The sequence below is a fragment of the Pelophylax lessonae genome (genome assembly GCF_965119305.1).
Source record: "Pelophylax lessonae genome assembly, chromosome: 2".
Taxonomy (NCBI): Eukaryota; Metazoa; Chordata; class Amphibia; order Anura; family Ranidae; genus Pelophylax; species Pelophylax lessonae.
In genome coordinates, this window is record NC_138769.1 from 421,035,485 (window position 1) to 421,051,784 (window position 16,300).

The window sequence follows — 16,300 nt, forward strand, 5'->3', positions numbered from 1 at the left end:
TACCATCCACTGCCCTTCTGACACCATCCTTTGTCCTACAGTCACTGTCCACACACTGTCCACTGCTCTACTGACTGACACTGTCAACGTATAAGGTAGGCCAAGCTCATATTTTTACTGTAACACTTGTTTTAGTAATCTTAGTATATTTTATTGGTACAAAAAATGCTTTTGTTTTATATAACCATGCCCCCCCCCCCCCCCACTACGTGCACCACATTGCTGCTCTCCTCTTAGGGCAATCCTATAGGGTATACTGCAAAAATAAAAATAAAAATTTGCTTGAAGAAAAGGTAGCAACCCTATCCACCATGCCAGAACAAAGCAGCAGCTCTTTATGTGCAGATTTCAATCCTCGCCCAGGCGGATTTGGAGGGGTACCTCCGAGAAGGAAGAAGAGCACACAGAAGAAAGCCTCTCTGGGGTGGGGGCGCCGAACTGAGACTTAGCCCTGGGTGAAAGAATGTCTAGCTTCACCACTGACTGTACCTGCTGACTTTTAATATTAGGACACCTCTACTGTTGAAGTCAGCGCCCAATAGTCATAGACGTAACGCGTATAGGGGGCGGAGCCTTCCCTGCTGCTCGGTGTATCCTCTCAGCTGTGCGATCTCATTGATACAAGCGTGAATCCAAGAAGTTGTTTGTGTATATGGCCCCAGGACGAGACTCCTATTTTGTTTTTGGCTATAGAGTGCTTGGTGTATACATTGGGCGCTTCATGTACCTTTCTTTTCCCCTCTGGGATTTGGCACTGTCACTGGGAAATATGTGAGTTGATATATGCCTAATTCTGAGCCTGCGAAGGAGATACTGAAGAGGAGAGGAGTGTATTTGTGGCATCCCTTGAGACCATAGAGAGGAGATCCATCAACAGGAGCTTTCACGCACTCTGTTATATATGCATATCTGGTAAGAGGCTATAGTTGTCTCTGGCTACAGAGACATACAGGCGTGTGATCCTTCCTATATGGGACAGGGGTGTTATCACTTCCAGGTGTTCTATTTTCTGCTATTATATCCCTATTTTCTGGTAAGAGGCTAATCCTGAAGGTGGTGGGATTGAAGTGTGTCACTGAGCACTGATTTTGACCTTCATCTTTGGATTGTCACCATTGGAAATTATCACATGGACTTTTGTTTACATTTGAAGCACGGATAATACACTGTGGACTTTATTTGTTGATTTGTACCCTTTTTAGGGTTTTTCTTTCTCACATTTGCAATTGGTGTATTTGATTATATACCCTATATATTGGTTGTCACAATATTGATTTATTGTAATCACATATGTTATTTTGGCACTATATTTGTTTAGCGCACCAGACCACCCCATTTTCAATATTATTTTCCAGATCAGGTATCTGGATCTTTGGTAGCAGCTTCACGTTTTTGTTTAAGATTTATCAGCGCACCCACATTCACTTTAAAATATTAGGACACTTACCTGTCCTGGAATCCAGCAATGTCGGCACCCCAGCCGATGTTTCCATTGGCTCTCAGGTGCTGCCGCTGCCGCCATAGCCTGTAAGGGAGACCGACAGTGAAGCCTTGCAGCTTCACAGCCGATTCCTTGCTATGCATGCCTGAAGCATGCTGCGATTTGTGAATGGGCCGGTAGCAGGGAAGGAAGAGGGGGCTGAACTTCTGACAGACCTCTCCACGGCTAGGTCCAGTGGCGGTTTTAGGCATGGGCGAACGGGGAAGCCGCCCGGGGCGGCATTTTTTCATGACATGTGGGGGGCGGCATGACAGTGTTCCCCAACCCCCGGGCCGCGGACCGGTACCAGTCCGTGGATCAAATGGTACCGGGCCGCCTGAGGAAATTTGAATAATTTCACTGTGGCAGTCGAGCTGAGGCGCAGAGCATTGCTCCCCCCCGAGCCTGCCCATTGTGTGACAATAGCGAATGAAAATTCGCTATTGTCACACTGATCCTCCTCCTGGCCAATCAGGGAGCGGGTCCTCCCGCATCCTGATTGGCCGAAAGGCAAACCCCACGCCATTGGCCGAGGAGGAGGCGCCGCGGGAGGACTGAGGAGACGCGGGGAATCCGGGGACTGAACTGAAGAGAAGTGAGGTAAGTGCACGGACGGGTCTCGCGGGGGGGACGCTGGCGCTCTGCATTGAAAGGTGGCACGCTGGCATCTCTACATTGAAAGGGGGCAATGCTGTGGCACTCTGCATTTATTGGGGGCATTGCTGTGGCACTCTGCATTTATTGGGGGCAATGCTGTGGCACTCTGCATTTATTGGGGGCAATGCTGTGGCACTCTGCATTTATTGGGGGCATTGCTGTGGCACTCTGCATTTATTGGGGGCATTGCTATGGCACTCTACATTTATTGGGGGCATTGCTGTGGCACTCTACATTTATTGGGGGCATTGCTGTGGCACTCTGCATTAATTGGGGGCAATGCTGTGGCACTCTGCATTTATTGGGGGCATTGCTGTGGCACTCTGCATTAATTGGGGGCAATGCTGTGGCACTCTGCATTTATTGGGGGCAATGCTGTGGCACTCTGCATTTATTGGGGGCATTGCTGTGGCACTCTGCATTTATTGGGGGCATTGCTATGGCACTCTACATTTATTGGGGGCATTGCTGTGGCACTCTGCATTTATTGGGGGCATTGCTGTGGCACTCAGCATTTATTGGGGGCAATGCTTTGGCACTCTGCATTTATTGGGGGCAATGCTGTGGCACTCTGCATTTATTGTTATGTTGTCATGTAATTTTTTTTTTGGGGGGGGGGGGCCGGGAGGGAGTCTTGCCCGGGGAGCAATTTAATGTAGAACCGCCACTGGCTAGGTCCGATGGAAGTTGGAAGAACGGGTACCTGTCAAAAACAAGTACCTGCCCTCCCCCAAAAGGTGCCAAATGTGGCACTGGAGAGGAGGAAGAGACAGAAGCAGAGTTTCCACTTTTGGGTGAAAAATCTGCTTTAAAAGCAAATGATATCTCTTAAGTGACGTTCGATTGTTGTGAGAATATTTGTAGGAGTGTTCATGAGACTCTTCTGTTAAATTGCATCCATTTATAGGCAGCTGTACCATGTGGGCAAGTGACAATGAGGTACGGGAGGGAGGAGTGCATAGAGTGTTTAGCGCATTGCACACTTTGCTTTTTTACTTTTACTTTATTTGTAGCATCAGAGTGAAAATTCATGCCTCCACATGACATGCAAGGAGCTGCAGAAATATTCAGCATGTCTACATTTTAGAGCCCTTTCACACTGAGGCGCTTCAAAACTGCCCAGAAAACTGGGAGTGCTTTTGCAGCGCTTTCGAGGCATTAGCAGTGTGCTTTTTTTTATAGACATGTGAATGAGAAACTGCTTCAAGAACCATTTTGAGGCACGTCCCATTCATTTCAATGGAGAAGGGCGTTTTTGAGGTGCTTTTATTAGCACTCCGAAGATGCTGCTTGCAGGATTTTTTTCACCACCTACATGTGAAAGAATGCATTGATTTCAATTGGAATAGGTTTTCATGAGCTTTTCAGGCCCTTTATTTTTTTAGCGCCAAAGCACTTGAAAAGCACCTCAGTGTGAAAGGGCTCTGAGTGCTTTTGAGCTGTTAGCGGTGCGCTTTTTTTATAGACACGTGACTCAAAAACTTTTCAAGAACCATTTTGAGGCGCTTTTGAATCACTTTTTTGGGGGCTTTGGTGACGTTTTCTATTCATTTCAACGGAGAGCAGCGTTTTTGAGCACTCCAGGACTTTTTTCACCGCCCCACCTCAGTATGAAAGCATGCATTGATTTCAATGAGAGTAGGTTTACTTGAGCTTTTCAGGTGCTTTTTTTAACGCCAAAGTGCCTCAGTGTAAAGGGGCTCTGAGCGCTTTTGAGGCTAATAGCAGTGCACTTTTTTTATAGACATGTGATCTAAAAACTGCTTCAAGAACCATTTTGATGTGCTTTTCGGGCGCTTTTGAGGCACTTCCCATTCATTTCAATGGAGAGGGGTGTTTTTGAGGTGCTTTTTTTTTTAGTGCTCCAAAGATGCTGCTTGCAGGATTTTTTGCACTGCCCGTGTGAAAGCATTCATTGATTTCAAATGGAATCGGTTTTCCTGAGCTTTTGAGGTGTTTTTTTTTTTAGCGCCAAAGCACTTAAAAAGCGCCTCAGTGTGAAAGGGCTCTGAGCGCTTTTTAGGTGTTAGCGGTGCGCTTTTTTTTTTTTATAGACACGTGACTCAAAAAATGCTTTAAGAACCATTTTGAGACGTTTTTGAAGCGCTTTTTGGGCGCTTCCCATTCATTTCAAAGGAGGGCAACCTTCATTTTCAATTGAAGCCCTTGTTTTAGCACTCCAAACATGCTCTGAAGATGCTGCTTGCAGGGTTCTTTCTTACTGCCCTGCCCCAGTGTGAAAGCATGCATTGATTTCAATATGAATAGGTTTTCTTGAGCTTTTCAGGCACCTTTTTTTAGCGCCAAAGCGCCTCGGTGTAAAAGGGCTCTGAGCGCTTTTGAGGCGTCAGCAGGGCGCTTTTTTTTTTATAGACACGTGACTCAAAAACTGCTTCAAGAACCGTTTGGAGGCACTTTTGGAGTGCTTTTAAGGAGCTTTTGAGGCACTTCCCATTCATTTCAATAGAGAGGGGCATTTTTGAGGCGCTTTTTTTTAGTGCTCTGAAGATGATTCTTGCAGGATTTTTTGCACTGCCCCAGTGTGAAAGCATTCATTGATTCAAATTGGAATATGTTTTCATGAGCTTTTCAGGTGTTTTTTTTTTAGCGCCAAATCGCCTCAGTGTGAAAGGGCTCTGAGTGCTTTTGAGGCGTCAGCAGTGCGCTTTTTTTTATAGACCGTGACTCAAAAACTGCTTCAAGAACCGTTTGGAGGCACTTTTGAAGTGCTTTTTAGCTTTTGAGGCACTTCCCATTTATTTTAATGGAGAGGGGCATATTTGAGGCCCTTTTTTTTTTTTTGGTGCTCCAAAGATGATTCTTGCAGAATTTTTTGCACTGCCCCAGTGTGAAAGCATTCGTGTGAAAGCATTCATTGATTCAAATTGTTATATGTTTTTGTGAGCTTTTCAGGTACTTTTTTTTTTTTTTTTTTAGCGCCAAAGCGCTAAAAAGAGCTCTGAGCGCTTTTGAGGTGTCAGCAGTGCGCTTTTTTTTTATATAGAGATGTGACTCAAAAACTGCTTCCGTTTGGAGGCACTTTGAAGTGCTTTTTAAGAGCTTTTGAGGCACTTCCCATTCATTTCAATAGAGAAGGGTGTTTTTGAGGCCCTTTTTTTTTTAGTGCTCTGAAGATGATGCTTGCAGGATATTTTGCACTGCCCCAGTGTGAAAGCATTCATTGATTCCAAATGGAATAGGTTTTCGTGAGCTTTTCAGGTGCTTTTTTTTAGCGCTGAAAAGCGCCTCAGTGTGAAGAGGCTCCTGGTGAAGCCTCACATGAAAAGTACTGCCATAGGTGTGATATGAGAATCCGAGGAGGAATGGTGTCTCCTCCATGCTGTGTCAGCTGTGATGGCCCATCTGTACGCCATGTGAGGTGTACAGGTGTCTGTGTGCACATCTGCTACAGCTGACACGTCTGTCCCCACTCACCCACCCCCTGGGCAACCCTCTCCTCCCACACATGCAATGTTGCAAGTGTCCACTCCAGGAAATGGAGGAGCTGGGCGCTCATAGCGCATGTGCCCCGGGCAGCAAGAACAGGTCTCGCCATCCTCCAGCCTGGGGTGCCCCCCTAGCTCCGCCGACAACACATGCGCTGGTAAGTCTCGCGGCAGCACCATGCTCGAGCCGGAGACGCGAGACTTGGGCTGCGCAGGCGCGCTGGGCACGGTGAGTCCCGGAGAGGTGCTGGTACTCAGTCCCGTTGAGTACCGGCAGAGGGGAGATCGCTGCCCTCCTGACAGGAGTTTGGGAGGAAGCGGAGGGCGGCGTGCACTGGCATGGTGGGGACAAGCGCGGAGGCCATAGCCGAGCCCCCCTCCTCCTTGCACACTTTCTGACGATGTGTTGTGATGAGTTTTGGCCGGGCCGCTAGGATGGTCTAACTGTGTGATGTATTGTGTCATTCAGGTTACAGTAATGAAAGGCAGCGCCAGAGACCAGCCCGCGGACGGAGAAGGCACGGCCAAGAGACCGAAGAGAAAGTGCCTGCAGTGGCATCCGCTGCTCGCCAACAAGATCCTGGACTTTTCTGAGGAGGACGACGACGAGGAGGAGGAGGAGGAAGAGGACGACATCGATAAGGTGGGTCGGTGCTGCCTGCTTCTCACTAATCCTCACCCTGTCATAGCACGACACCCCAAACTTTCTGCCCTGCTCCCCCGTCTACACAGGGGGAATACAGGGGCAGCTGTTATCGGAGGACTGACTGAGTGCGTGCATGCCCCCCCACACCGGGGATCACCTACTTCTACAGAGTGGAGGTGACCAGTGCGATCCCCAGGCCCCGCCCCCCCTCTCTCCGCACTCACACAACTGGATGGACGGGCTGTATACACACTCAGCACTGTCTGTATGCATATTATGTGTGTGTGTGTGTGTACAGCCAGCACCATCCATGTCATGTCACTCACTGTTCTCCTCTTCTACAATCAGGCTGCTGTTCTAGCACACCTCACCCCCACATTAAGATCATCATGTATTTTACTTCTGCAATCAGGCTGCTGTTCTAGCACAAGTCACCCCCACATTATGATCATCATGTTTTACTTCTGCAATCAGGCTGCTGTTCTAGCACACTGCACCCCCACATTAGGATCATCATATGTTTTACTTCTGCAATCATGCATTTGGCTGCTGTTCTAGCACACTTCACCCCCACATTACGATCATCATATGTTTTACTTCTGCAATCAGGCTGCTGTTCTAGCACACTTCACCCCCACATTAGGATCATCATGTTTTACTTCTGCAATCAGGCTGCTGTTCTAGCACACTTCACCCCCACATTAGGATCATCATGTTTTACTTCTGCAATCAGGCTGCTGTTCTAGCACACTTCACCCCCACATTACGATCATCATATGTTTTACTTCTGCAATCAGGCTGCTGTTCTAGCACACTTCACCCCCACATTAGGATCATCATGTTTTACTTCTGCAATCAGGCTGCTGTTCTAGCACACTGCACCCCCCCCCCCCCCACCTTGGGATCATCGTATATTTTACTTTGACCAGGATCATCATATAAAATTAGGCTGCTGTTCTAGCACACTTCACCCCCCCACCTTGGGATCATCGTATATTTTACTTCTGCAATGAGGCTGCTGTTCTAGCACGCTTCACCCGCACCTTAGGACTGACGTATATTTTACTTCTGCAATCATGCATCGGGCTGCTGTTTTAGCATGCTTTACCCTCACCTTAGGACCATCATATATTTTAAATTGATCATTGATGAAGAAAGCAGAGAATCCTCTAAGTCCGTTACATTTCTGCTCCAAAGGTTCATTTACATTAGGCATAGCAGGAGTACCCATTCACTCAATTGGGCTGCCCTCTGTGCAACAAATACACTAAAGAAGCTCCTACACGTTTTTTGGGCATCAGACTTCGCAAGATTTTTTTTTTTACTGTAATTTTGCCACAAGCACCATATGCGTGTTTGTAGCAGGTTTTTTACATGTTTCCAGAACGCATGCAAAAACACACGTTTGGGGCCTAAAAGTTGTATGGAAAGGCTTAGAAAGTCCACCTTAAAGCAGAAGTTTACTCATAACAATTTGATAAAAAGTGTTTATTTAGCAAGGAACATGCATTTTGCATTAATAAATATGCTACCATATTTATTAATGTGTAAATGTGCTGTAAATTTCCCCCAGCATTGCTCCTGTTTCTTCTTGCTTGATGCTGCTATTTAGCTGAAGACCACAGCCCCTGAACAGTGGAACTATAACCATAAAGTGGAACTAAACCCAATTATTTAAGTTTCAGAAAACAAAACATCTTTCCTGGAATGCCGGGATTGCTAACTGTCACATTTGTGTCCTCAACCAAACTGTCAAACTATCAAATGGCTGTTGTCATAACTGATCACATGTGCAGCACTGTGGCAGTTGCAGATCAAATAGAAGCAGCTTCCTTGACTGTAAAGAACAGGAGGGTTTAATTCGCTTTAAGGCTGTCAGCAGATCGGCCTCTTCAAACTCAGCAGTGCCTAAAAATGGAGAGCAACTGAGCATGTGCAGAGCCAAGGTGAAAGTAGTGTATTACTAGAGTTTAAACAGTACACACACACATATATATATATATATAAAATATAGTTACATTGTTAAGCCTGGCACACACTATTTGTTTTTTCGTTTTTTTTCCGTTCAACCCAGGGGATCAGCGCTTTCTACCATTGGCTGAGAGTGCTGATCTGGAATTGATTGGCTGCCTGTTTTCCAGAATGCACATCTGACAGAAGCCCGCCAAAGGGCTGGCTTCTGTCAGACAGACTGACGTACACACAGGCCAAATGTTGGCCCTTTTTTTTTTTTTTTTTTTGAACCGGCAAATGTCTTCTGACATTTGGTGCGTGTGTACCCTGCTTTAGTGCCAGTTCACACTATAGCGATGTCAGACATTGCATGTGATTCGCACTGCTATGCAAATCACATGTGATGTCTGTGGGATGCGAATACAGCTTGTATGTCTGAAATTGCATCGCATTTGGACCAAAGTCATGCTGGACCCTTTTTATGGTCTGCACCAAAATAGGATCGCAGGGGTGTTCACACCTATTCGATTCCTGTCCGAATTGACAGTTCGCACTGCGATATGCAAATTAATCTGAGGGTGTCATTAACTTTGTTTTGACACTCCCTGCAGTTCGCACATGGCAGTGTGAACTGCCTGCAAGTCGGGGGTGATGTGGGAACCCGCAGTGGATTCACTCGGTTCCCGCATCGCACCAATGTGAACCGGCACTTAGTCTGGTTTTTTTTTTTTCATTCAGCCAGCAGGCAGAAGAAGAAAAATAAAAAATGAAAGATTCCTGAATCCACACAAATGGGGTGAGTGGAGCGATTCCTTCCTCAGCCAAACATTGTATTCTGACAGCGGGACTCTCTTGGGTTGTCAGAATACACTGATCAGTTGGCTGCAGCCGGTCCCTGCTGAATTTTGTGATGCTTTACAGAGCTGGAGGAAGTATCAACAGACTTCAAGCGCAATGACGTCACCACACCGGTGCTTCACTGAGAACTACAGTCCCTCTGCCAGGGTGGCAGCTACAACTTGTAGTTTGACACAGCTGTGCGGGCAGAGCAACTTACAGCCACACCAATTTCAGATATAACTGAACATCAGATTCTGTAAGGAGAGGCAGTGGAGACTGAACATGCTTCTTGTTACACACTAAATATGGGTGTGACATAAAACGTTGCCTTCTCTTTTCCTCTGTGGTCAGTTTTAGGCAGGTAAACAATCATATAAGTTTTAAAATATATAAAATGAGTTGAGGTTGGCTGCATGGGAGTCTTTTGATGCTCATTAGTGGGTGCATTCCAACAGTAGGTTCTACTTTGTGTTGTAATTTACAGTCTCAAAGATAGATGTTGTTCTCCATAACACTGAACATCCAAATGCATTTTCCAGTGGTTGTGGTACACATGAACCTACTCCAGGTACTTGGTTCTTAGGTACCACGATGTGTATAGAAAATCAGGTGGCATTCTTCATGATGCCCTAACCACGCTCCTGGTTTGTAATATGTAAGTGGCATCATGCATTTTCTTCACTCCTTGTCTGACATGAATTGAGATATTCAGAAGGCCTGTTCTATTTTCTCATGACATCGTTCAGACTGGTTGTAAGTAATTTGAGTGTTCATTGCCTAACCCCAGTTTCATGTAAAGAACCATAAGAAAGTTCAGGAAATCACAAGGGAAAATACTGTTCTCACACAGGGGCCCCCTGGTGACTATTTTTTCTACCGATATAAATATGTACAGTGTGTGTGTGCGTGAATATACACTCATTGGCCTCTTTATCAGAACTGCCTTAATTCTTCATGGCATAGATTCAACAAGGTGTTGGAAACATTCCTCAGAGATTTTGGCCCATATTGACATGATAGCATCACGCAATTGCTGCAGATTTGTCAACTGCACATCCATGATGCAAATCTCACAAAGGTGCTCTGTTGGATTGAGATCTGGTGACTGTGGAGGCCATTGGAGTACAGTGAACTCTTTGTCATGTTCAAGCAACCAGTGATGAGATGTTTTCAAGCTTTGTGACATGGTGCATTATTCTGCTGGAAGTAGCCATCAGAAGATGGGTACACTGTAGTCATAAAGAAATGAACACGGTCAGCAACAATACTCAGGTGGGTCATGGTGTTTAAAAGATGCTCAATTGGTACTAAGGGCCCAAACTATACCAAGAAAATATCTCCCAGACTATTACAACACCAGTCTAACCTGTTCATACAAGGCAGGATGGCTACATGCTTTTTTGTTGTTTACGCCAAATTTGACCCTACCATCTGAATGTCGCTGCTGAAATCAAGACTCCTCAGACCAGACGTTTTTCCAATCTTCTATTGTCCAATTTTGGTGAGCTTGTGTGAATAGTAGCCTTAGATTCCTGTTCTTAGCTGACACGATTGGCACCCGGTATGGTTGCTGCTGTCGCCCATTTGCTTAAAGTTTCGATGTGTTGTGCGTTCAGAAATGCTATTCTGCATACCTTGGTTGTAATGAGTGGTTATTTGAGTTACTATTGCCTTTCTATCATCTCAAACCAGTCTGCCCATTCTCCTCTGACCTCTAACCTCAACAAGGCATTTTCATCCACAAAACTGGCACTCACTGGATATTTTCTCTTTTTTGGACTGTTCTCTGCAAATCCTAGAGATGATTGAGCGTGAAAATCCCAGTAGACCAGCAGTTTTGAAATACTTAGACCAGCTTGTCTGGCACTAACAACCATGCTATGTTCAAAGTCACTTAAATCCCCCTTCTTCCCCATTCTGATGCTCGGTATGAACTTCAGCAAGTTATCTTTACCGTGTCTAGATGCGTAAATTCATTAAGTTGCTGCCATGTGATTGGCTGATTAGTAATTTTTGTAACCAAGCAATAAAGTAGCCGGTGAGTATGTTGGTGTGTATATGTGTGTGTGTATGTATGTGTGTGTGTGTGTGTATATATATATATATATATATATATATATATATGTGTGTGTGTATATATGCATGTATGTGTGTGTGTGTGTATATACAGTGCCTTGCGAAAGTATTCGGCCCCCTTGAACTTTGTGACCTTTTGCCACATTTCAGGCTTCAAACATAAAGATATAAAACTGTAATTTTTTTTGAAGAATCAACAACAAGTGGGACACAATCATGAAGTGGAACAAAATTTATTGGATATTTCAAACTTTAACAAATAAAAAACTGAAAAATTGGGCGTGCAAAATTATTCAGCCCCTTTACTTTCAGTACAGCAAACTCTCTCCAGAAGTTCAGTGAAGTTCACCAATGTTGACCTAAATGACTAATGATGATAAATAGAATCCCCCTGTGTGTAATCAAGTCTCCGTATAAATGCACCTGCACTGTGATAGTCTCAGAGGTCCGGTTAAAGCGCAGAGAGCATCATGAAGAACAAGGAACACACCAGGCAGGTCCGAGATACTGTTGTAGAGAAGTTTAAAGCAGGATTTGGATACAAAAAGATTTTCCCAAGCTTTAAACATCCCAAGGAGCACTGTGCAAGTGATAATATTGAAATGGAAGGAGTATCAGACCACTGCAAATCTACGAAGACCTGGCCGTCCCTCTAAACTTTCAGCTCATACAAGGAGAAGACTGATCAGAGATGCAGCCAAGAGGCCCATGATCACTCTGGATGAACTGCAGAGATCTGCAGCTGAGGTGGGAGACTCTGTCCATAGGACAACAATCAGTCGTATACTGCACAAATCTGGCCTTTATGGAAGAGTGGCAAGAAGAAAGCCATTTCTTAAAGATATCCATAAAAAGTGTCATTTAAAGTTTGCCACAAGCCACCTGGGAGACACACCAAACATGTGGAAGAAGGTGCTCTGGTCAGATGAAACCAAAATCTAACTTTTTGGCAACAATGCAAAACGTTATGTTTGGCGTAAAAGCAACACAGCTCATCACCCTGAACACACCATCCCCACTGTCAAACATGGTGGTGGCAGCATCCTGGTTTGGGCCTGCTTTTCTTCAGCAGGGACAGGGAAGATGGTTAAAATTGATGGGAAGATGGATGGAGCCAAATACAGGACCATTCTGGAAGAAAACCTGATGGAGTCTGCAAAAGACCTGAGACTGGGACAGAGATTTGTCTTCCAACAAGACAATGATCCAAAACATAAAGCAAAATCTACAATGGAATGGTTCACAAATAAACATATCCAGGCGTTAGAATGGCCAAGTCAAAGTCCAGACCTGAATCCAATCGAGAATCTGTGGAAAGAACTGAAAACTGCTGTTCACAAACGCTCTCCATCCAACCTCACTGAGCTCGAGCTGTTTTGCAAGGAGGAATGGGCAAAAATTTCAGTCTCTCAATGTGCAAAACTGATAGAGACATACCCCAAGCGACTTACAGCTGTAATTGCAGCAAAAGGTGGCGCTACAAAGGGGGCTGAATAATTTTGCACACCCAATTTTTCAGTTTTTTATTTGTTAAAGTTTGAAATATTCAATAAATTTTGTTTCCACTTCATGATTGTGTCCCACTTGTTGTTGATTCTTCACAAAAAATTACAGTTTTAGATCTTTATGTTTGAAGCCTGAAATGTGGCAAAAGGTCGCAAAGTTCAAGGGGGCCGAATACTTTCGCAAGGCACTGTATATGTGTATGTTTGTGTGTGTGTGTATATTTATATGTGTGTGTGTGTGTGTGTGTGTGAAAATATATATATATATATATATATATATATATATATATATATATATATTAGGGATGCACCGAAATGAAAATTTTGGGCCGAAACCGAAACCGAAAATGCAGGATGCCCTTGGCCGAAAACCGAAACCGAAAATGACTTTTTCCCCCAAAAAAATTTGAAATGGATAGAACCGGGACATAAACCAAAAACAGGCAGCGACGTACACCTACACCTGTCGCTGCCACCCTGTCACAGTATATGTACTGTGATGGGTTGGCAAGAGGTTAATTTAATTACCAATGGTATTTGTATTATGAGGCATGAGGGGTTAATGTATTGTCACTGCTGGTCACTCATCTATTAGTGACTGACCAGTGGCAGGTAATTAACCCCTTTGTGCTGCATTAGTGCAACCAGTGTTAATTAACACTGACACTGGTTGCACTAATGCAGCACAAAAGGGGTTAATTAACTGCCACTGGTCAGTCACTAATAGATGAGTGACCAGCAGTGACAATACATTAACCCCTCATGCCTCATAATACTAATAGCATTGGTAAGCTGCCTCAGCTCCCCTCCCCCCTCCCCCACTGCCTCAGCGTCCTCCTCCTCGGGTGTCCTCTCCTGCATTCAAAAGTCCCGCCTCTGGCCGGCGGCACCGCCTCTCAATGATGTCCCTACTACTCTGTGCATTATGAATGGACATACTAGGCGGGGGGCGGGGCGAGCGGCCGCTATAGAGAGAACTATTGTGATCCTTCACTGTCAGCTCCTCACGTCTATGTATGAATGAGAACTGAACTGAGCTGACACCGGGCGGGGGGGCGGGCGGAGCGGCCGCTATTAGCTGTGACTATGTGAGAGCTTCTCTTCCTTGTCAGCGGAGATACGTGCCTGTCAGGGAAGTGAAACTCTCACATAGTCACAGCTAATTGCGGCCGCTCCGCCCGCCCCCCCGCCCGGTGTCAGCTCAGTTCAGTTCTCATTCATACATAGACGTGAGGAGCTGACAGTGAAGGATCACAATAGTTCTCTCTATAGCGGCCGCTCGCCCCGCCCCCCGCCTAGTATGTCCATTCATAATGCACAGAGTAGTAGGGACATTATTAAGAGGCGGACGGCCGGCCAGAGGCGGGACTTTTGAAACCTGCCCTGCGCTGCGCTGCGCCCTCCTCCTTCCCCACGGCGGCCATTTTTATTTTCGGCACTGTTAACCCATTATCGGCCGAAATGAGAGAGGCTCATTTTCGGCCGATAATTTCGGTGGCCGAAATTTCGGTGCATCCCTAATATATATATATATATTAGGGATGTAACGATATCAAAATCTCACGGTACGATACAATTTTGATATTGACCTCACGGTACGATATTTATTGCGATATTTCAAAGTGATTTTTTATGTGGCTTACTGGCTTTGCTTTCACATATTTGCAAACTTATTTCTTCATTGAAGAAATAAGTTTGCAAATATGTGAAAGCAAAGCCAGTAAGACACATAAAAAATCACTTTGAAATATATACATTACAGTCACTCCTTCTCTCTAAGATTAGAAGACACCACATTTTGGGCCTCATGCTCTTGTCCACTCCCCCACTAGCACGGCACCTATGATACCTCTTCTCTTCTTAGCACTGTTCTGCTTACTCTGAAAACTATCCTCTCTTTCTGTGTAAATCCGACCAATCCAGACCAGTAGTACATGTCATGATGACTTGAGTGGCGTCAGTGTGTTTTTTTTAATTTCTTTCACATTATTTATTACTCACCGGCGGTCCGGTGTCTGTGTCTTGCCGTGGTGCCACTGCCTAAAAAACTAAAAGTGATTGCATAAGTGTGCACATCCTCTTGACTGGGGATGTAGCTGTGTTGAGAATTAGGCATTCACATTCAAACTCATATTAAATAGGAGGCAGTACACACCCTGCCATCATTTAGGCTCCTTTCACACACTCCGTCCGTTGGACGGAGTCCGTTTCTCTCAGCGGGGGATCGAGCCGCCGATCCCCCGCTGAGCAGCAGGAGGACAGCTGTGTCTCCGTGCTGTGTGCGGAGACACAGCTGTCAGTTCTCCATGCATCTCTATGGGGGAAATCGGATGGGAACGGACCGTCGGTCCGTTCTCATCCGATGCCATCCGATCCGCTGGACGGATGGAAAATAGGGTTTCCATCTGTCCAGATTTGACGGATCGGGTCAGATGTCAGCGGACATGTCTCCGCTGACATCCGATGCCCCATAGGAATGCAGGGGGGGACCGTTCAGATCAGATCCGCCAAAAAAACGGACAGGCGGATCTGAACGGTCCACCTGTGTGAAAGGGGCCTTAAAGTGCCTCTGATTAACCCCAAATAAAGTTCATCTGTTCAAGTAGGTCTTTCACACGGGCTTTCCGATCAGGTCCGCCTGTCAGTTTTTTTAGGCAGACCTGATCGGATGCTTCATGCACCTCTATGGGGCAGCGGACGTCAGCGGTGACATGCTCGCTGACACCCGCTGCTATCCGATCCAATCCTGTCGGTGAAATCCAGATGGATGGAAACACTATTTTCCATCCATCTGGAGGATCAGATCGGATGAAAACGGACAGGCTGTCCATTTTCATTTGATCTCTCATAGAGGAGAGTGGGGATCTGACAGGTCTGTCTCGGCAACGTAAGCGGAGACGGACCTATCATCCACCTGCTCAGCGGGGTTCAGCGGATCGATCCCCGCTGAGCAAAACAGAGTCCGCCGGGTGGAAAGCCCGTGTGAAAGGACCCTAACCCACATTTTCTTAGTCGCATCCTACAGCAAAAGCCATGGTCCACAGAGAGCTTCCACAGCATCAGAGGGATCTCATTGTTAAAAGGAATCAGTCAGGAAAAGGGTACAAAATATTTTCCAGGGCATTAGATATACCTTGAAACCCCGTGAAGACAGTCATCATCAAGTGGAGAAAATATGGCACAACAGTGACATTACAAAGAAATGGACGTCACTCCAAAATTGATAAAAGACAAGAAGAAAATTGATTAGGGAGGCTGCCAAGAGGCCTACAGCAGCATTAAAGGAAATGCAGGAATTTCTGGCAAGTACTAGCTGTGTGGTACATGTGACAACAATCTCCTGTGTTCTTCATGTCTGGGCTATGGGGTAGAGTGGCAAGATGGAAGCCTTTTCTTACGAAGAAAAACATCCAAGCCCCGCTAAATTTTGCAAAAACACTTATAAAGTCTCCCAAAAGCATGTGAGGAAATTATGTAATGGTCTAATGAAACCAAGGCTACATTTTTTTTTACCATAATTTCAAAAGATATGTTTGGCACAAAAATAACACTGCACATCACCAAACCCAAAAAAGAACACCATACCCACAGTGAAGCATGGTGGTGACAGCATCATGCTTTGGGACTGTTTTTCTTCACCTGGAACAGGGGCCATAGTCAAGGTGGAGGGAATTATGAACAGTTCCAAATACCAGTC

At 45.4% G+C, this 16,300-nt stretch overlaps 1 protein-coding gene across 3 annotated transcripts in view; it reads left to right on the forward strand.

Annotated features, from left to right (window-relative positions):
* The first annotated feature begins 5,686 nt into the window (after nucleotides 1-5,686).
* BBX (BBX high mobility group box domain containing) overlaps nucleotides 5,687-16,300 on the forward strand; it is a 133,353-nt gene continuing 122,739 nt past the window's right edge. For 2 of the 3 annotated variants that reach the window (XM_082246741.1, XM_082246743.1), the window contains exons 1-2: nucleotides 5,687-5,812; nucleotides 6,053-6,226. In XM_082246741.1, the coding sequence (XP_082102867.1) occupies nucleotides 5,762-5,812; nucleotides 6,053-6,226 (225 nt within the window). In that variant the 5' untranslated portion in view covers nucleotides 5,687-5,761. Of the gene's footprint in view, nucleotides 5,926-6,052; nucleotides 6,227-16,300 lie in introns of all 3 variants that reach the window. The other variant, XM_082246742.1, reaches the window with a different exon arrangement.